General features: G+C 46.4%; 7 protein-coding genes across 7 annotated transcripts; 3 read left to right on the top strand and 4 right to left on the bottom strand.

The window, feature by feature from the left end:
* Nucleotides 1-1,613: 1,613 nt before the first annotated feature.
* Nucleotides 1,614-2,168, bottom strand: K441DRAFT_663394 (uncharacterized protein; the record flags this gene model as incomplete). The annotated part of the gene is given in 5 exon segments (XM_067649187.1): nucleotides 1,614-1,776; nucleotides 1,794-1,849; nucleotides 1,861-2,026; nucleotides 2,072-2,106; nucleotides 2,138-2,168. Coding segments are annotated over 2 exon segments (165 nt in total), but the record flags the coding sequence as incomplete, so codon positions are not given.
* Nucleotides 2,169-2,195: 27 nt separating this feature from the next.
* K441DRAFT_663393 (uncharacterized protein) lies at nucleotides 2,196-2,528 on the bottom strand (the record flags this gene model as incomplete). Its single annotated transcript, XM_067649186.1, has 2 exons — nucleotides 2,196-2,349; nucleotides 2,423-2,528. A coding segment is annotated over one exon (154 nt), but the record flags the coding sequence as incomplete, so codon positions are not given.
* A 4,175-nt stretch (nucleotides 2,529-6,703) lies between these two features.
* On the top strand, nucleotides 6,704-8,213 carry K441DRAFT_571216 (uncharacterized protein; the record flags this gene model as incomplete). The annotated part of the gene is made up of 5 exons (XM_067643969.1): nucleotides 6,704-6,859; nucleotides 6,930-7,028; nucleotides 7,079-7,464; nucleotides 7,520-7,587; nucleotides 7,645-8,213. 5 exons carry the CDS (start codon nucleotides 6,704-6,706, stop codon nucleotides 8,211-8,213), a joined length of 1,278 nt encoding a protein of 425 aa, XP_067501669.1.
* Nucleotides 8,214-9,692: 1,479 nt separating this feature from the next.
* Nucleotides 9,693-11,175, bottom strand: K441DRAFT_571214 (3-isopropylmalate dehydrogenase; the record flags this gene model as incomplete). The annotated part of the gene is made up of 7 exons (XM_067643968.1): nucleotides 9,693-9,928; nucleotides 9,987-10,614; nucleotides 10,690-10,785; nucleotides 10,812-10,913; nucleotides 10,979-10,999; nucleotides 11,061-11,080; nucleotides 11,145-11,175. 7 exons carry the CDS (start codon nucleotides 11,173-11,175, stop codon nucleotides 9,693-9,695), a joined length of 1,134 nt encoding a protein of 377 aa, XP_067501668.1.
* A 1,489-nt stretch (nucleotides 11,176-12,664) lies between these two features.
* Nucleotides 12,665-15,201, top strand: K441DRAFT_186449 (uncharacterized protein). Its single transcript, XM_067640404.1, has one exon. It carries the CDS (start codon nucleotides 13,001-13,003, stop codon nucleotides 14,783-14,785), a length of 1,785 nt encoding a protein of 594 aa, XP_067501667.1. The 5' UTR covers nucleotides 12,665-13,000; the 3' UTR covers nucleotides 14,786-15,201.
* Nucleotides 15,202-16,496: 1,295 nt separating this feature from the next.
* On the bottom strand, nucleotides 16,497-18,516 carry K441DRAFT_614943 (uncharacterized protein). Its single transcript, XM_067645704.1, has 3 exons — nucleotides 17,862-18,516; nucleotides 16,914-17,809; nucleotides 16,497-16,861 (listed from the first exon to the last, which is right to left on the bottom strand). The coding sequence occupies exons 1-3, from the start codon at nucleotides 18,322-18,324 to the stop codon at nucleotides 16,598-16,600; spliced, it is 1,623 nt and encodes a 540-aa protein (XP_067501666.1). The 5' UTR covers nucleotides 18,325-18,516; the 3' UTR covers nucleotides 16,497-16,597.
* A 159-nt stretch (nucleotides 18,517-18,675) lies between these two features.
* Nucleotides 18,676-20,055, top strand: K441DRAFT_186416 (Shwachman-Bodian-diamond syndrome protein). The gene is made up of 4 exons (XM_067640403.1): nucleotides 18,676-18,768; nucleotides 18,825-18,876; nucleotides 18,931-19,911; nucleotides 19,989-20,055. Exons 1-3 carry the CDS (start codon nucleotides 18,748-18,750, stop codon nucleotides 19,803-19,805), a joined length of 948 nt encoding a protein of 315 aa, XP_067501665.1. The 5' UTR covers nucleotides 18,676-18,747; the 3' UTR covers nucleotides 19,806-19,911; nucleotides 19,989-20,055.
* The last annotated feature ends 456 nt before the right edge of the window (nucleotides 20,056-20,511 follow it).

Genomic DNA, 20,511 nt, shown 5'->3' with positions numbered 1-20,511 from the left:
TTTATAGCGCTATTGTATAAGAATCCTGTCCATCTCTTTCCTATATACTAGGCATTTACGGTATAAGGCTTAGTAAGGACCCTAGCAGTTTACATAGTATAGATTTACCGTCTTATACCAGAGATAGCCTTCCCGCCTACATATTTTGTATATATTAGGTCGCGTATAGTCTCTAGCCCTATATCCAAACCTTTTATATTTATAGTATACTATAGGGGTACGTCGCTCCTTAAATAGTAATATAATAATCGCGCCTCCCCTAAATAATATGTTGTCTAATATAAGCAGCTTCTCTATATCCTCCTTTGCTGCCACTTTAATAATCACTAACACGTGCTAGCCGCGCGGCCTTAGTTGTCCCAGCCATCTCATTATACATACCTCTACCCCATTCTCTACCCCAAAGCGCTCTATAGCTAACTTACTTACTTTTCCGCTATTAATATCTATCGCTAAAGGTACTTTAACCCAGTCCGCCTTAACTATATACTACTTAGGTCTAATAAGCCTCGCCCTAGGGATATGCGGTTTAAGCTATTAAGCAGTTATCTACCTAAACGCAGCTTCTTTATCTTTTTCCACTAAGAATCTAATAATGCTCGCGCTGTTACTTATTCGCTATACGCGGAAGTCCTTAAATATAGCTCCCGTAAGCTCCTTAACATCCTTTATACTTTACGTAATAGTTTACTTTACTACTTTAGTAATAGCTACCCTCTCTATTACCTCTAAACCTACTTAGCTAACGTCTATTACTAGCTACTAATTGGGTTCCTTAGGGTTCCTAGCGCTTATTGTTTATAGTAAGGTTATCTCTAACCCTACTATACCTCCACTAGCCGCTACTAATGCCTATAATTATATTAAAGCTAAGGGAGTATTTAGTTATGCTTATAAGGACTAGATAGCCTTTTAAAGTTTAGCGTTTTGCTTTTTAAGGCTTTACTATTCCAATTTAATATCTATAAGGTTATTTCTAATGCTCTTAATAATGCTATTCTGGTTTATAATAATGTTGCTCTACTATACTATAGTTTCTTTAAGGCTTTTAATAAATCAATAAAATTCGTTATAATTAATACCTCCTCCTTTACGTTTGGGTAAGGTAAAAACTCTTACTATAGAGAATAGAGGCAGTATATGCTATGTAGCTTATAGTCCGGTTTATAGTGCAGTTGTCTACTATTTAAACTATGCTAATATTTAGGCTCGTGTCCTCAGCAACTGCTAAGCCTCTTACACCTTCGCGCTTGGTTTCTTTATACGTCTTAGTAGAGCTACTAGCAGGTCCAGAGGTGGTATTGCTAATACGCGTTTAGGGGTTAAAGCAGCTATCGGGGCTCCGGGGCTTCGTTCGGTGGGCCGTAGGGGCCGCCTTATAGCGGGAACTAGCTAAACGAAAGACTAGGATTTAATTAAAAGAATGTCCGAGATAAATATCCTCCTTAAGGAAGAGTACAAGGGGGTAACACGAATTGCTCAGACGCCCACCCTGCTAGTATAGTACACAAAATAACCTAGCCCTGCTATATTACTTGAGGCTCGCTTATTTTCCTCTCCATACTAGCAGGGGGGGCGTCTGAGGCATTGATGTTACCCCCTTGTATGCCCGCACGCCCGCGAAGCCCTACTGCACGCGTCCACGTCGCCGCGGGTGGAAACATCATTAGGAAATTGTTCCTTATGATGGCTAAGTGCAGAGGCGATGGTAGGGAGCCGTCGCAGCGCATGCAGCGCGCTGTCGTCGCGCTGTGGTGTTGAGCCCGCGACGCGTACGAAGCATCGTACAAAGCATCGCCCTCAACAACACCAGGAGCCTCACTGCCTCCGCTTAAGGCTCCTGTTCTACCACCTAGGGAGGCCTATTAAGGGAAACTGGGATACGAAAACCACCCGATGTACAACTACCTGGCTTGCAGCCAGGCCCGAAACTGGCCTTATCCAGCCAGTCGACGTAGACGCGCCCTAGGCGTACAACAGGACACCCTTAGGCTTGCACTAGCTCTAAGATCGCAAAGGGAAAGCGGCAAGGGCATAGGGAACCTCTTTTTATAAGAACTTGTTAAGGTTAACGCGTTGTAGGTACCTTGTACGAAACTTATTAAGGCCCCAAGGCCACCGCGAAGAACTTATTAAGGCCCTACCTAAAGAACTCATTAAGGCCCCTCTATAAGGGCCTATCTGGTATCCAGTACACCCAGGTAACTTAGAAGAGGGTCTTAATAGGCGTGGTGCGCGCGACCTAGACGACAGCGACGCAATAGCAACGCGACGGCGACCAGACGGCTCAACGAGGTGGAAATACGGGCAAAGCTCTAGGCAGCGGAAACACAGGCCAGCTTCGACGGCCCTATAGCGTTTAACTAGGTGACTCACAGGAGGGTCTTAATAGGCGTGGTGCACGTAACCTAACGCATATATATATGGGGGAGGCTCTAAGGAAACATAGGCCAGTCGGATAAGGACTTGACAGTTAGAGATATAGGCCAGCTTATAAAAAGGGGGGACACAAGCTTGGTTAGTAGGAGAAGGGGAAGCAGGTTACCTGGCACGGGACCTGGTCTATAGCCCCCTCCTACAAGATACGGTCGGCCTATTATAAGGAGACTCTTATAGGCAACGCGAAACGGAAACTGGCAGTATTATAGGGTATTGCGCCCCTATACTACTACTAGCCTCCCGCGGGGCGTAGTGCGTAGTAGCCACTGCTAGCTCTAGGGACCTTACCCCTTAGCTAGGCTCTGACCCCTAGTGCACCTAGTAGGCAGGTAGGATTACGTCCTAGCTAGAGAGACTACTACGTAGCTTAAAAGAACGGATGCGCGTATCAGTACATCAATAGACGGAACCGTTCGCTAGAACGGCACGCTGGTGAGATATACTTAAGGAGTAAACAGAAGTTACCTAGGCGGGAGAGGTTTTGGCTAGGCCTTAACCGTAGAAGGTATATAAGGTGTCCAAGAGATATAACAAAGCCACTGGAAAACTGGGGTAGAGGCCTAGATAAGCGGGCATGTTAAACTCTACTGTATTACTAGCACTACTAGCTAATATATAACTACCTACGACGACTACTTAGCATAGGTTATAGGCCCTACGGCGGAGGAAAACACGCAGATTATCTAGGGCGAGATTATACCAATACTTAAGAAATGGGAGAGGACTAGTGGAGCTTAATTTAAAGCGAAGAAAACGTTATTTATCTACCTTATCAGATATAAAGAAGCGGGTAAGAATGCTACTATACCGCTCTAATTTAAAGGAAAAGGAATCCCCCCAATATAGGAAGTTAAAATCCTTAGGGTAATTCTTAATAAGGAGCTATGGTTTAAGGCATACCTAGCGGATAAAGTAGGTAAGGCCACTAAGGTAGCGCTAGCGTTGCGTAGATTAAAGGGACTATAGTCTAAGAGCGTTAAGCAGCTAGCTAAGAGCTTAGTCCTACTAGTAGTAGACTACGTATTACTAATATAGTACCCACTTATAATATAAGAATTAATATAGCTCCTTTAGTAGGCGCAGAGGATTATAGTACAAGCTATTATTAGGGGGTTCCGCACTATTACTCTACTAATAGCGAAGGTAAAAGCCGGCTTACTCCCTTTTAAGTAAAGGCTACGTAACCAGGCTATTACGTTCTAGGTATTAATCTATAAACTAGGCAAATTACACCCTTATTAAATAATTTAAAGATAAAGGCTCTATAGATAGCACTAATTGCTACTTTAGAGGATAGCAGAAATATATAAGAATATCTAAGTAAATGGGATACTAGAGGTTAAACCGTATATATACCCGCTATAGGTAGCTAAGCCTAACGTAGTAATATATAAGGACGAAGAGTATACTTAAGCTATTATTAAAGACTATAAGCTAGGGTAGGTTAATATATACGTTAATATATTAGTGCGCAATAGTAGGGCAGGAGTTAGTATATATACTACGCCATTTAAAGCAATGCTCTTAAAAACGGTAGCAAGCTCTAATTAGGCTAACGCTTACCTTATAAAGCTTCTAGTAATTAGTAAAGCAGCTAACTAGCTATAGGACCCTATGTATATAGCTGTCGACTAAGTAGGTTTTCTAATACCTGCTTCTAGTATAAGAATATTCTCTAACTTATAATTAGCGTTGCTGTTAGTATAAAGCTAGAGGGCTAGAGCCTACTAGGAAGTAGTTACAGAGATCTTAAAAAAGCTTTAGCTAAACAATATTACGCTATACTAGATTTTAGGCCACTTAGGGTTTATAAAAAATAAGAAGGTTAATAAGCTTACTAAAGCAGTAATAAGACTAGAGAGCGAGGAGCCACTATAGAGAGACGGCCTCCTATAGTACCTTATAACATAAGCCTTAAAAAAAGCCAAGATAATAATAGAACCGCTTTTATTAGGAAGATCTAATATAGGTAAGTTTATAAGAAAGATTAACATAGTACTCTACCTTAGAAAGGCTGTAGGATTATACTAGCAGCTAATTAGCTTAGAAGCTACTATCTTTACGCAGCTATAGACCGGTAAGTTATTTCTAAAAGAATATCTCTATAAAATTAATACATTAGAGACGGCGTTATATAACTATAGGCTTATAGAATTAATATAGTACTTCCTTTTCTCTTATAGGAGGTAGATATAGCAAAGGTTTAAACTAAGAGAGTAGTATAGAGATTAATTTAGGGATCTATTATATATATTAGAAGGCTACTTACGCAGATAAAAAGGAGGTAGGAATATTAACAGCCTAATTAAGCGCTAAAAGCTAGATATTAGCGTAGTTAAAGCTATAATTAAATTTGCAAAAGAGACCGGATGTTTATACTTAAGTATATAAGATATAAAGAGTATAAAAGCCGACGTTAATAAGTAAAGACTCTTAAGAATTCCTCCTTTAATTATCTAACTAAATATACCGCGAGCCTCCTTTATACATACCTTTACTAATATATCGCCAATTAAGAAGCGTATAACGCTAGAATAGCCCTATAAATATAAGGCGTTAAAAACTACTTACCTAGGCTTGCCTCTAAACTCTAACTTTCTTCTAATAGTAATATATTACTTTCCTTTATTTTTTCCTTAGTTAAGTATAGTGTTAGGTAATAGATATATAGTTCTTATAGTTAGCTTCTAAACTAGAGCATATATATTAATAGCAGGAAGTATTTAGTTAGCGCTCTATAACGGCCTATACCCTAGATAATGTATGGCTATAATAGAATATATATATATACATACATACATATACCCGCACGCACGCATAGTGCACGTACTAACAGTCTGATTTATAAGATAAACCCACTAAGTCCATACCTACTTGGCAACTCACCCAATATCGGGTCGGAACCGTTGTAATATATGTTTATTATAAAGCTGTATATAAGGATGCTTAAATACATAGCTTATAATTGCAGTCCAATCTTAATAACCCTAAAGGCCTAAAGATTTATAGGCAAGGAGCTATCCCTTAGCACGTTAGGGTCCGTAGACGAAGTGGCCCGTGCGCGAACACCAGAACAAGTACGCATATGGTCACGGAGCCTTGATCTTATTGATTAGCTCTTATCGATAACCTACGGACCCGAATCAACGTGCTAAGGGATAGATCTAAATGTAAAGTTAAAAAAGGCTATAGAGAAAGCGGACGAGGAGGAGGCCAAATAAGGGCAAATGAGCCAAAGTTAGGTAGAAATAGCATATAGAGGGAAAGGTTTGATTTGATTTGATCAAGCATGGATAGCTTCAGAAGTGGTGGTGCTCGATTGGGTTATGTGGCCGAGTTCAGGGGGGCCGACGGTTTCAACTTCTAGATTGAGCGACCTGACGAAGTTTACAAGGATTGCGAAATCCATGCATGACTCTCTGTCGGCACCCCTCTATATGCCGAAGGAGCTAATCCACTGCAAGCACAATAGCCGGCATCTTCAGTGGTGGCGCTTGAATGACAAGGGCTTTCCTCGGCTCATTGTGTCCCACAATGCCCATACCATCGCACTACAAGGGGGTAACACGAATTGCTCAGACGCCCTCCCTGCTAGTATGGTACACAAAATAACCTAGCCCTGCTATATTATTTGGGGCTCGCTTATTTCCTCTCCATACTAGCAGGGGGGGCGTCTGAGGCATTGATGTAACCCCCTTGTATAGCGAGGAACCCATGCCTGGAGAGAGGATCATCACCCGATTACCCCGACCCATGGCCGTGATATAGGAGTGTCAATGTCCAACTGTCACCAGGGCCATGCCTGTTGCATGAAGTCCATCGTCATTCGCTATAACGTGTTTTACCATTCAACGCCGCACCCCACTAAGTCTTCGTATAGAAGTAATTATAACATCAACACCAAACGCTTGATTACTCTAGAAAGAGGCTAAAATGCTTCTTGTGGAGTAGGCCTTTTAAAGAGTTAATTTTCAAGTTAATAGAAAGCGGCAGAAAGTGGGGTGCGGCGTTGAGTGGTACAACATGTTACCACTGGAGCCCTCGCTCCTTTAGATTCACTGATACGCCGCCCAGCCCTGTTACTTTCAATTTCATTTCAGCTTCCCGCTTTCGTCATTTTCCTTGCGCCCAACCTCTTATGTCCGAACTTGGCTAGCTACCGCGTCCTGAGTGAAACTTCATCGTGGCCGGCGGGCATCTGTCCCCATCACTCACTTCCCAAATCACTAACTATCGTCGAAAGCAACAGCGGAGAGACTTCAGAATGGCGACGCACAACGACACGTCTTTATCAGACCGCGGACAGCGGGAAAAAGCGGTCGCAATCGCCTTTCTCGTGGTCACTTGGGTCTTTGTTTCGTTGCGTGTATGGGTTCGGACATATATGATACGCAGCTTTGGGTGGGACGATGCCACAATGGTTCTTGCGAACGTGAGATTATTCTATTCTCAAATGCGGTCGAGCCTTCAACTAATTCCTACTGACATAGGTTGTCTTCACGTTCTTCTGTATCACTGTTCTATACGTTCAAGCACACGGAGGTGGAACTCACTTGACTGATCTCACAGAGATCGCCAAACTTATCAATGTGAGCTAATGTATTCTCGGGATATCTAGAACACTAACATGTTACTGCAGTGGACTATGGCAACACAGGATACTTACATTGTTACCTTGTGCATCTTAAAAATCTCCCTTGGAATCTTCTTCAACCGCATTATAGTCACACCCTGGCAGCGTTATATAATTTACGGAATTGTAGCACTCAGCACGTTGCAGAGCTTGGCCAATTTTTTCTTCATAATCTTCCGCTGCGGGTCAAGCCCTGGGCATTACCTCATTATGCAATTAGAAGGGCAGTGTGCACCTCGTTGGCTGAACCTCCTTTTTTTGTATATGCATGCCGCCGTCACTACAATTACGGATTGGATATTCGCAATGCTGCCAGTGTGTATCCTCTGGAACTCAAAAATGGACATCCGTTCGAAGCTATCCGTTGGCTTCATTCTTGCATTAGGCGCGATGTAAGTCCTGGTGGGCCCCACTGTGTGCGAGGGAACTGAATTAAGATTAGCGTAGTGGCAGCATCTGTTCAATCATCCGCTTTAAATATATCAACGGGCTGACACTTATCGACGACTTCTTCTGTATGGAACTGCTAGCTGCTTTTCTTAAGTTCTGCTCTACTAACTAATTAAGCGTAGGGAATTCAATAAATTTCACTATCTTGGCTACCATCGAGCTGGGAGCGGGAATAATTGCTGGCTGTCTCGCAACAATGCGGCCTCTTTTCAAGCTTGTCTTTGAGACCACTCGTACGATAACTTCAAGCGCCTCTCGATCCGCAAGGCGCATACCTCGCTCATTCCGTTCTAATCCAAATTCCGCGGCGCAACAGAGTGTGAACCAAAAGGAAGAGGGAGGCCTTCAGCTAGTTAGCAAGAGTGATAGTGACTGCACACGAACTACATCAACGTATACTGCCAAGGACGGGAACACCAAATCCGCCACTACTACGAAGAGGGGCGGAACTACAGATTATATGATCACGCGGAATGATGATTCTGATGGTCACTGGCTTTTCCACCGCGACGACCGTGATGTGCTCGTGACTAACACCGAAAGCGATGACGGCCTAGAAATTGATCGACGAAATTCACATACTTTTGGAGAGGAAGAGGAAGAGGCAAAGGAAACAAGGCTCTCATTCGTTCTACCTCCTGCAACTCCAGAGCCAGCATCAGAGCCGCCGCGGGAGCGGGGCGAGGTCTAATTCCGTCTCTGTATCCATACGTTGCTTGTTTTTTACGAGTGGTGGTGGCTCTCGTTTCAAGGCTTGACTTATTAATACATGACGATGAACGGCATTCTACACGGCATCTAAACGCGGCGTCTCATCGGGGAAGGATACCAATTTGCTTTTGCGGCCATGTTTTAGGATTTTTCGGATCTTTGTACTGATCCAAGTAGGGCTGGCTCTTTCTGATACCCGCTTTTGCGTCACTTCCCTTTTCGTTATATTACACATGGCGTTGTCCCACATGTAAGTGACTGGCCTTCGTTTTCTCAGGCGATTCGTCTACGGCCGTCAGGACACGATATGTTTTGTTTTTTTCGGAGGTCGAACCAAAATTTCTCGGAATAATAGATGGACTGCATTTGCTGGAACCAAACTTAAAACACTACTTAATGTTTGCGCTAGATACCATTATGCTTTCTCTGTAGCTAGACAGATTTCGGGTTATTAGTTGGCCATTTTGGGATGATGGGTAGAGGGCATGTAATATATTTATAATTTAATGGGAAGGCTGAGAATAGACTTCCTTCAGTTCGCTCTTTTTCTTACGTCGAGCTCCGCAGCCACCGACTGTGACGCTGCGCACTCCATTCCTTACTTATCTCGGAAAATTGAAGATCAAAGAACCCCCCAAGGCTTCTCGTACACAGTAACAATCTCAATTTACTTTCGAGTCAATACCTTGGAGTCCTCTAACATACTCTCTCACATCAAACGCAAACGATAAGTTATGGATATGCATAAATTGGATCATAACTTCAGAGCTCTAAGCAAATCATGCCCATCTAGAATCTCAACATGATCCAAAACACTTCACAGTTCCTTTTCTGCTTAGCAACGAACTAAGCATCTAGGTCTACACGACCCGAAACATGTACCGAACGCCAAAATCTAAAACATAGGTGGGCTCAGCAGACAAGCCATGCCTGCGTAAAACCTTAATGCTCCTAAAACCTCAACGTTAGCCGGAGTGCTCTAGCAGTTCACCTCGCTAAACATGATCCATGGGTCCTAGGACGTTAGACGTAATATCAAAAATTTTATCGCTAGCGCGCTGTTGGACCACTAAAGTTATCTCAGCAGTCTACGAAGTTTATTCCTTACATTTGGAGTTGGAGGATATCTGTATCAAGCAAAATATTGGAGGCGTGATTGTTTNCATGCAGGGCAACAGCTGTTGTGGATGATTTGTGACGCGTAACGGGCGTTTGGCGTGGGCGTACGACAGCACGCTGTGAGACTGGGGAACCACACGAAAAGCAAGCCTCGGAAAGGCAAAGTCGACGATTGACGAGAGAGGAGACATAGTGTCAAGAGGAAATCCGATGGATTGGCAACCTTGCCGCCCCTTATTAGATTGACTCTACTTTTGGATTTTGCTCGTGGTCGTCATTCGCATTAGTCGTCCAGAATTATTCATATACATGAATGCAATCATCTTCTGCCCGTAGCTATTTACTTTTTCAGCAGCTGTGCGAGTTCAGCGGCAATCGCATCCCCGACCTCCGACGTTTTGGCGGAGCCGCCAATGTCCTTGGTCCTGATGCCTTTGTCAATGGTGATCTTGACGGCCTCGTCGATCTTCTTTGCAAGTTCGGGCAAGCAGAAGGAGTATTTCAACATCATGCTCATAGAGAGGACGGTGGCGACTGGGTTGACGATACCTTGACCGGCGATGTCTGGTGCCGAGCCTGAAAGAGATTACTGTCAGCACTGAAGGCTTCCTGAATAATTTGAGAGAGTACATACCGTGGATAGGCTCGTATATCCCGCTAACTCTCGACTTGCCATCCGGAATCCCGCTCAAGCTAGCACTGGGCAGCAATCCCAGACTACCCGGGATCACGCTCGCCTCGTCGCTGATAATATCGCCAAACAGGTTACTGGTCACAATGATGCCATTCAGCGCGCGCGGATTCTTCACCATCAGCATGGCCGCCGAGTCGATGAGGTGGTGGCCGAACTTCAGCTGTGGATACTCCTTCTCCATGACCTGCGTGAACACGTTCCGCCACAGCCGGCTCGTCGCTAGCACATTCGCCTTGTCTAGACTCCACACGGGCGCCGGCGGGTCCTCGGCTAACGCAAGCTGTGCTGCTAACCGGGTGACACGCTCGATCTCGGGCCGCGAGTACGGCTCGATGTCGTATGCGGTGCCGTCGCCGTCGTCTTCTTTCCGGTCGCCGAAGTAGATGCCGCCCGTCAGCTCGCGCACGACGTTGAAGTTTGTGCCTCTGCAGACGGAGGCTTTGAGGGGGGAGGCGTCGACGAGAGATTCCGATGCGAAGAAGCATGGTCTCAGGTTGCCGAATGTGCCCAGTTCTTTGCGCAGTCGCAGGATGCCTTGCTCAGGGCGGACTTTTCCTGTACCCCATTTCTACGGTTCGTGTTAGGGATACCGCCGGATGAGAGGTTGGAGGTGAGAGCGGGAGCAGGAGTGAGGATGTATTACCGGCCCACCCACTGCCCCGAGAATTACTGCATCTGCTGCTTTTGCTGCTGCGAGCGTTTCTTCCGTCAGAGGTGTTCCATGAGCGTCGATGGAGGCCTTTACAAAAAGTGCGTTAGTTTCACGTACGCGCTCAATGGTCCACAGTGGGTACATGCCCCTCCAAAAAGATGGTCTTGGAAATCGAATTGGACGTCCGGCGTCTCCTTCTCAATGACTTTGAGAACCTATGGTGTTCAGTAGTATTAATCTAATGGGCTCATCAAGGCTCCACGCAAGAACTATTCAATACTTTTACGGCTTCTGCGATGACCTGTTGTGATGTTGTGAGCTTGTGAGCTTGTGGCGAGGGCGAAGTTCATTTTAAACTCTACCTCTGGTCCGCATCCGTCACCTGATGGGAATTGAAGTGAGCAATGGATAGGCCATAGGTCGAGGACTGAATAATGAATTCTTACCTCCAAATACGACAATTTTGAAAGAAGGCATGATTGTAGAAATGTTTTTCTGTAGGCAGAGAATGGGAAGAGTAGCTGATAATTATTCCCGTCCCTGTTCTTTCACAAGTGGGATGGTCCGGTGCCGGAGTGGACACCAGCGATACTCCGCCGAGGTCGGCCGATGGCAGAGGCATCGCCGTTGGGTTTGTGGGTTTGTGGGCAGTGAAGAGGCACCTTGGGGGAGGGAGCAGGCCGTGCTGTGGAAGCTGCACGAGTCCTAGAGCGCTCCGAATACTCTCATTCCAGACCCTCTTACCCTACTCACCTTCTCTACCATGACGGGGGAGTTCGTCTGCCCCAACATTCTCTTCATGAACCTCACATGCTCTGCAAACCGCGAGCCCTTCATCTCATCGCCTCACTTTCGCCGTCACCGTCAGGTTGATAATCTCGGTGCCTGGGTTTAGAGGTGCATAAGTGAAAAAAAAGATGCCCGCCTGCTGCCTATTGAAAAGATGCCTTTGCCTTAAACTGAAAACTCGGGCTTTGCCTCGCACGACACTCCATGAGCCACCGTGACGCCGACGCCTGGTTTTGCATCACAGCACACTTGATGAATTGGTTGCTGCTCCTTCATCCGCAAATCAGCCGTAAGCGGTATGAGCTGGCCATTTCCGTTCACCTGCAGGCGCTGGATTTTCCAATCGCCCATTCGTGGCTGTGGCGCATCGAGACCAATGCAAAATGGTATGGTTAAATGGATAAATATGGAAAGGGGCCACAAATGACTTGGATCGAACTCGCCAGTCTCCCAACATATCATTCTGCTCCACATTCATGCAGAAGCGGAGTTTTCACCATAAAAAATCAAGATCGGTACGAGTTTTGGGGCTAGGAAGGGGGTTAGTTAATGATGATGATTGAAGAGGGCGAAAATGGCGAGGATGTGCTGCCTGAGGAACCGGAGTGAAAGGCTGAGCATCCATGAAGACGCAGGACGCTTGAGCCGCCTTGAGGTCATCTGTCCCACCAGCAGGCGGGGCGCAAGGGGCGCGTAAAACTTTCATTTTCCGCATGTTTTGGTCTGGAGAATGCGGGTGACATGACCATCCGGGCGGCACCCGGGAACCGTTCTTGTCTGACTGGCAGCGTTTAACGGGACGGATCGTTAGAGCGGAGACAATCCTATCCATTCTATTCATCCCCTATTAATCCCCTATTGATCCTATCTACTATTCCTAATACCCTCCACCCTAACCGTCTTTTGGGAGAGCCAATAATGTGGCGCTTGTCCTTGCGGGGAAAGCTTCAATTGCCCTTCGCGCCCACCTCCGCAACGCTCATTTTCAGTCGGTTTCCTCCTCTCCCTCCACGCGCTTCCGGCCCATTACAATCTGCTTTCTTGCGATTATGGCGTTGATCTGCTCTATGTGGCCCCCAATGCGTGGTGGCGAAGCTCACCTGCGCCACGGTCTTTTGGGCTTGGTACCCACACTACACGACCAACACATTCAGATCGACTTTCGATGCCTAGAAGGCTTCTCTTTTGAGAAGAGAGAAGACTCTCCAGCCTCATTTAAGAGGCCTCCAGCATCGCCTACAGCGCACCGGCGCGTGAACCATATTTCATTTCTCAGCCTTGTCCCGTGCGAACCACCTTTGCCTACTCACCGTCAACTTTATCTACCGTCTCAGACCATAATGCGATCGACTTCGCTCCTTCCCTAAATTTCTACCTCGACCTTTTTTACTACCCTTCACAGCAAGGAGCCACGGCTATTACATTATTTTCGTCGCATGCTGGTTACACCTGTAGCCTCTTCTCACTATACAAATTTGACCCTTTCCGTACCGACTATCTTTTCCTTTGCGTAATGGATGAGCAAAGTATCGACACTGGCATCGAGACAACAGCTAGCACATCTGTGCCTATGCCTGCGCCTTTGCCTGCACCCACTTCTCAGATTCCCCCCGGGCCTCACTTTATTGCTCCACACCTGGGTCGCCAGGGAACGGGATCTACTTCTAGCAGCATACCATTTTCTCAAGTACCCACCGGTTCCTGGGACACTTATATTCATGGAAGCTGCCCGCGATGCCATCACTGGCACAACAGAGTGACACTAAGAGTATCTAGGAATCCAGGTGTTTTCAACGGTATTCGCTGCGAAAAATGCGCCCATAAGTGGTTTGGCATCGGAGGAAATTCTACGCATACTTCCTTAGCCTCTCAAGAAACGACGGATAATTTCGATGAAAATAGCTCGGTCGTACGCGGCTTGTTGCTCCAGACCATGCGTGATATGAGCGCTGTCGGCAGCCCTACCCTGGCTATTGTCCAAGAGGATCCCTCTGGCGCCACTTCTCCATTGTCAAGGCATTCATCATCAAGGCACCATCCCGGTCCATCCCCTGCCCCACCCGCCCCTACTGACATCCAAATGGCCAACTCACCAACTACCATTCTCCGGGTGCCGCAGGAAGGGAACATTACTGTACTAGATTCGCGTTCCCACTCAACGCCTTCAGTCCATGAGACCCATGGTGCCACTCAGATTCAAACCAAGCCCAGTAATAATTCTTCCCAGGGCCCAAGGAAGAACAAAAGAAACTTCTTTACCAAAATTATAATACGCAATATCAAAAATAAGCTCGATAAGTGGAGAGATCGTCTACAACGAGGCAAACGTCGAAGTGCCCAAAATCCGCCAGCCGCCGTGAAACCTGCTGACCCCACGCCTATGCAAGAGACTAGACCTATGAGTCCTCGGCAAACAAGTCCTGTCGAGGCCCAACAACCTGAAGACAATCTGCCAGAAGGAACTCCCCCTGCTGCCATCCCTGATCGTACTGTAACCGAACCTCCAGAAACCCATAGACGTACTGTGCTCGAATTTCGTGATGAACTCCCCAGACTTACTCATAGAGAGAGGATCGCCCGCCTTCGCAGGACGCTGACTGAGCAACAAACTTGCACATGCAACAACAACACATGCAGTTGCAGTTGCAGACAGCGCCTGCTGCCCTCGAGCTCCGTTGTACCTGACAACCCCCTTGCTGATACGGCCTCTGTATACCCGTCCCACCCGAGTGAAGAATCCGGACCGTGGTTCAACGATTTACTCTTCATTGGCTCACGCTTCGAGATGCCACCCGCACAACCTCACCGTTATAGCAACGGTACGACCCTTTCCGGTATTACCGCCGTGAGTGGAGATAGTTCACGTAGCATGACGGTTACCTCGGGGCATGACCAGAACACCAGAGCCCGGTCTCTTCCTGGAGATCTTCGTACGCGCATGGCGTCGCCGCCTCGCCCCTCGAACCTACGCCTACAGACGGACCTTGATCAGGAGGGACATGATACATCTCGGGGTTCGATGGAGACGGGGTTGACAGATGAGGAAGAACCTGTGCAGCAAGGGATAGATGGCGAGCGCACGCCAACGCAAGATAATTTGTTGACCAACGGGTCCGAAAACCCCAGTCATGGCGTTGTCGACGGAGAAAGGTCATCAACTCACCAAATGCTCAACGGTACTGACGGCTCAATTTCAAGCGATGGTGAAACAACTTCAGCACAAGGCCGTGCATCGATGGATGACGAACCTGATATGAATGGGGAGCGCACGCCTACCGACCAACGTAACCATACTTAACGACCATCTGATTCAACTGCAGTTTTCCTCGTGGTTCCGCAAGAGACCTTGTTTGATTCATCCGTCGTGATGAGATTTACTGCGAAAACGCCTTTTTATGATAACCTTTCGTTGGCAAAAACAGAAATAGTCAAACCTCCACTAGAACTAGTCGTCATTCTTTCTTCTAAAACGGCTGTCTCACCTTTTATCGAGCTTGTTCGTCGTTTCCTCTCCACGGCTTCACGATTCTATTATCCTGATTATGCACAAAACCCTCGTCATTATCTTTCCCTGCCTATAGATGTACTGGACTTAACGTCTTATTACCTCCTGTCCTTTGAACGTTGTGCTGTTTCACTTTGGGGTATGTTGTCGATTTATTTGATTTATTTGACTTGTTTGATACCTCGGAGCGGTTGCCATATCTGTCATTATATATTGAGTGTAGTCGCTAGGTTCACATACCCCACGTATCCATCTCTTATTTCTATTTTGCTGTCCTAGGACCCCATATATTATCTCTTCTTGCTGTATGATACACGGTCATTTCTTGATGTATGGATACGACCACCAAGAGGAATTGGTGAGGATGGAAAATGGATACCCTGTGCATGACAACGATGCGCCTTTGCAAATTTTTGTGGCTGGATTTATTGCGGAACCGGTAGATAGTGTGGCGTCCAGATCATCATTCCGGTTACTGTCTTTTCTTTTTCTTCTGCTGTTACAGACAATGCCAGTGCGGCTACGTGGGGTAAGTTATACCCTTTTAAAAAGCCCTGCTACTTTTGTTTTTCTTTTAGAACTGGATTCTTCTAAATAGAGGTAGCGTTTCTACGCTAGATTTCCATATGTCCTCATGTAGCTGCGCCTGTTTTATAGATTTCTTTTCGGGCGCCAAAACGGCTTCGGTCAGTTATTTGATTATACTAGATCCAACAAAAAGATACCCAGCTATGTTATATAAGATGGTCTTTTTAAAGGCCACCTCAAAATTTGTATCGCAGAAGCCCTATTGCCTAATCATTTTAAACTCATTCGTTTCTACCAAACGTCAGGACGGCTTTGGCCGCTCCTTGATTATGTATTATCTATCCCATATGCCGTTAAAGCATATAAAATTTAGAATTTATTCTCCCTATTACGCCTTTGAGAACAGCTTTAGGTACCTAAGAAGCTTATAAAAGCCTTTTGTAAATTCCATTGAAAAGCCCTTTGGACACCCACCCATAGTCCACATGGTGTGATAGGGGCTAACCAGACAGTCTCTTGCGGATACATATTTAGTAAAGCCGCATAGGATATGGGGATTTGCTATCCCTTGGTTCGCGTTCGATCCCTCAAATGTATCTCTTAGCTGGGTTGCTGCCTGCTGGGAGGATTGGTAATGTGTTGACGTTGTTAATCATGGTCTGAACGACTCTGCAATCCGCTTTGATGCTTGATGCCCAGAAGATGATTGCATGATAAAACTGTTGGCCCTTACGATATATAGTTATATACGTTCTATAGGGGTAGTATTTATATACTCAACGTAAGCATCTTAGGATATAAAAGCTAAAAGAATTTAATACAAAATTCCAAAATAATAAGCTGTATGATTCGATTCAGCAGCAAAAACTGGTCAGGATGGATTTCTAAAGTTTAAAGGCAGTTATGTTTCATTGTAAGCTAAGCCTCGTCTAGATATAATACAGATACGAGAATACTGGAAGACTGCTGTCAATTTACTTATCCAACCCTGCATATATATATATATATATATTCATGTTCGCCACCTTCAATCCTTCTATGATCAATTTACTCCAACACACTCCGAAGTTCTATTCCCTACTCGAACCACTCGCCGGATAACCACCTGTTAAGCATATCCAAGCTAGCAACAGGTTGGTCATGGGGAACCATGTGGCCAGCGGCGTGAAGCCTCAAAAAGGTGAAATTGCCGCTCGACTTGACCTCTCCGATCTTAGAGTGGTCATCACTGAGTAGGAGGTCGCTCATCTTGACCTTGTTGTAAGCCTTCTGGCCAGGCCATTCGAGGGCCTCGGCCCAAGCCTGGTTTCCGAGCCAGTTGCAAATATAGTCGGCATCACCCTAAAACGCGGTCAGAGAGGAAGGGAAGATTAAGGTAATATGGAGAACTTACAGCATAGATGAGAACGGGAATCTTCTCGAGGATGCCCGGAACTAATCGGTGGAAAGGCTGCATCCAGTCTCCTTGGAAGAGGAAGTTGCGGTTAATGTCGAAGTTGCAGCTGTCATATGACGAAACTTCAACTCCCAGGGCCTCCTGCACGCTGTCTTGGTTGAGGTAATCACTGATCCAACCAAGTTCAGAGTAGCACAAGTTACTTGAATCCTCGCATTTTCCACGGACGTCATACACGTTCTGGCCTGTGCGTTGATAGGGGCCAATCATGGCGTTATTGCAGTAGATTGAAGCAGGTACACAGGACCAGACGCTTTCGGTGTTGTAACAGTTCTCGATGAGGCTAGCACAGCGAGGGTAGGCGTTCTCCATAGCCTGGCATTCACCAGAATCAAGCACGGCGGGCCAGCCTCCCTCACCACATGCCATGGGTTTATAGTATTGATATTGAGTCAGGCCATCAGTGAGGCCATTGCCGATGAGAACAGACTTGAGGTTGATGTTTGTCTTCTTGTGGGACAGGATTTCCGAGGCAAAGACGGGAATATAGTGGCCAGCGTATGATTCTCCTGAGATATGGAAGTCCTGCTTCGCATACTCTGGGAACTGCTTGAAGAATAGGGTAAGGAGTGCGTAAACATCCTTGCTGGCAGCTACTGTGTTGCTAACGGAGCTGCCACTGTAGGAGAAACCCACGTTGACCGGCTGGTCAAGGAAAATGACCGATGCGTTACTGTTCCAAGAATACGGATTGTACTCTAACTCAAGCTTCTTGTTGACAGAAGATGGTCCAAGCTCCATAAAGAGGCCAGTCAAGGAGGAGCAGCCGGGACCGCCATTAAGCCAGAGGACGACAGGATCGTTCTCGGGATCGTTTCGGGATTCAAAGAACCCTAAGAAGTACTGTCAGAATCAAGGGAGGGGGGACCCTGATAGGAAACTTACAGTAAAACAAGTGCTTGTCATTCTCTTCGTCATCAAGATAACCACTGTATTGTTTTACCTTGTCAACTCCGAGTGAGCTCGGGTCAACCTTCTTTGCTCGCAGGCGATAGTTCTCGAGCTTCCCGTCAAGCTCTCTCTCCTTCTCGCCCTTTGCATTCTCGACCCAAACACCTTGGACATCAGCACCTTTGATGATGTGATCCCATTCGTGATCGGCTTTACGGGTATGTGGCTTCGGAGTAGAGAAGAAATTCGCCTTGTCAAATGACTCTGGGAACATCATTGCGACTTCGTCCCACACTTGGCGAGCTTCCGCGGAGAGAGACTTCAAAGACTCTTCCAGATTGTGAAGTGGTTTCATCCACATATCAGAAGCTCCCTTGGGAAGCTTCAGGACTTGCTGCTGCGGCATAATGGCCGCAGAAGCTGCTCCGAAGAGCAGTGTTGATGCTACAACCTTCATGGTGATGGCGCCAATGGAGCTTCTAGAGCTCTAGCCGCTATTGTAGCTAGGAGACGACAGCAGGTGTCTCCCTCGGAAGGCTTGAGAGAGGATGAATATCAAAGAGACGACGCAAGAAATATCAATTCAGTGATGGAGGTGATGGCAGAGATGAGAATGAGCACGCGAGGAGTTGGGGATGGAGATAGGGAGGGTTGTCAAAGGCAACGAAGCGGATGACGCTCGCCGAGTAGCGGCTTACCAGGTACCCACCAGCCTTAGTGTCAAACCCCCAGCCACACGCTTATTGCTAGCGCCCATGTGACACGGCCTTCTGCCCAGGAAAGCTAGATACCCCAAATATTCTCCGCACTTGAAGTGGCACCAGAGACAATTGTTCTACAAAACATAAACTTGCCCTGTAAATCCCCAGCAACCTCTAAAATGCCTGTTGGGATCAACCAGGTACGTACACGAAGCCACTACGATACTCAGCCCGAGCCCACCTAACATGTTCGTAGCCGTCCGGCCAGATCAAACTTACGAACGTTTCCTTGGTGCGCATGAAGAAAGGTACTTGTGGTCCTGTTATTTTTTAAAATCAATAGAATCTAATGTAGGAGCCAGGCAAAAAGCGCTACGAAATAGCATGCTACAAGAATAAAGTGCTTGAATGGCGTAGTGGTGTAGAGAAAGATCTCGACAACGTCCTCCAAATCCCGAATGTTTTCCTGTCCGTCAGCAAAGGCCAGGCAGCACCAACCCAAGACCTCACAAAATCATTCGGTGCGAAGACTTCCTTGAACGACATCATTCTCGAGATATTGAACAAGGGTGAGTTGCAAGTCGGAGAAAAAGAAAGGCATGCACAGCTGGAGAGAGTTCACAACGAGGTCATCGATATTGTTGCAAGCAAGTTGGTGGACCCAAACACGAAACGAGTTTATACAACAGGCATGATAGACAAAGCGCTGGATCAGCTTAGCTCGCAGGGAGCCAATCAGCAAGGCGATATCAAGATGACACAGGGTTCAAGCGACGCCGCGCCTGCAGCCAATAGCGACGAGGCTGTAGAGCCGAAAGGCAAAGGGAAAGAGCTGCCTAAATGGACTGGTGTGGTCACCACGAGATCGGCAAAGTCACAAGCATTGGATGCGATGAAAGCGCTGATTGCACACCAACCGATACCAGTCGCAAGAGCGCGGATGAAGTTACGCATAACTTGCCCTACATCGATCCTTAAGCAAGCTGTCAAATCCGCTCCAAAGAGCGCTGGGGAAGCTGCGGACGGCGAAGAGAAAGCTCATGGGACAGTAAAGGACCGTATTATCAGCTATGTCGAGGAAGTCGAAAAACAGGATGTGGTGGGCGACGAGTGGGAAGTTGTAGGGTTTGTTGAACCAGGAGCCTTCAAAGCGCTGACGGAGTTCATTGGTGGCCAGACCAAAGGGCGTGGAAGGGCCGAAATCTTAGATATGGCAGTGGTCCATGAGGATGACTAGTATGGGTACACGTTTCATTAACACGTACAGCACCAGCCTCTGCACGATTAGCGTGTATGCGGAAGCGCTAACGGGTATGGAAAAGCATTACGAAATAGGGATGGAGGTATGACACTTTTGGCCTTTAGCACTGGCTTGTGCCTGTGAAACTCAGTTCGATGCTTCTACTGACCCAGATGCCAGCACCTCATCACAAAAAGCTAATGATGATTGCTCACCCAACCACGGAGGCCAACCTGAGAGCTAGATTGCAACAAATTTGTTGTCAGACCCAACTCAATCTTCTAGCATAACGTACACCATCTAAGGTAAACTATGTCCTTGGAGACTAGAACTTGATCCCTGATTTCGGACCCCTGATTTCTGCTACCAAGATGCAGTGCTCTTTAAGCAATCGTCGCTTTCTCGATTGTGCCTCCATCACTAGCTTCGGGCGTTTTACCAAAGCTGTAAAAGTTTTCAGGATATCCGTACTAACCTAAGATTGTTATAGCGTTATAGAAATCTCTCCACATTTCTTCGAGCGCTTATCTGGAATACACATGTAATGGCGACAACTGGACAAACCGCGCTCGTACGCATGACCGAGGAACTGCAAAAGCTACAGCCTTTGATCCTATTACTGAGAATTGCTGACAAAGGTTGAGGTGTTAAGTTTCTGCGAAGATGATTTCTTTGCGAATAAGTTAAGGTAGCCTGAAACATT

Source organism: Cenococcum geophilum, assembly GCF_001692895.1.
Source record: "Cenococcum geophilum 1.58 unplaced genomic scaffold K441scaffold_33, whole genome shotgun sequence".
NCBI classification, from domain to species: Eukaryota; Fungi; Ascomycota; class Dothideomycetes; order Gloniales; family Gloniaceae; genus Cenococcum; species Cenococcum geophilum.
Note: the sequence above shows the minus strand (reverse complement) of the source record. Positions and strands in the feature narration are given on the sequence as shown.

Excerpts from the sequence above, each read along its gene's own strand:
- K441DRAFT_186449 (XM_067640404.1), top strand. The coding sequence starts at position 13,001 with ATGGATGAGCAAAGTATCGACACTGGCATCGAGACAACAGCTAGCACA.
- K441DRAFT_614943 (XM_067645704.1), bottom strand. The coding sequence starts at position 18,324 with ATGAAGGTTGTAGCATCAACACTGCTCTTCGGAGCAGCTTCTGCGGCC. Across the intron at positions 17,810-17,861 it reads TGACAAGCACTTGTTTTACT|GGTTCTTTGAATCCCGAAAC; the intron begins GTAAGTTTCCTA and ends AGTACTTCTTAG. Across the intron at positions 16,862-16,913 it reads TTCCCGTTCTCATCTATGCT|GGTGATGCCGACTATATTTG; the intron begins GTAAGTTCTCCA and ends ACCGCGTTTTAG.
- K441DRAFT_186416 (XM_067640403.1), top strand. The coding sequence starts at position 18,748 with ATGCCTGTTGGGATCAACCAG. Across the intron at positions 18,769-18,824 it reads TGCCTGTTGGGATCAACCAG|CCGTCCGGCCAGATCAAACT; the intron begins GTACGTACACGA and ends ACATGTTCGTAG. Across the intron at positions 18,877-18,930 it reads CTTGGTGCGCATGAAGAAAG|GCAAAAAGCGCTACGAAATA; the intron begins GTACTTGTGGTC and ends TGTAGGAGCCAG.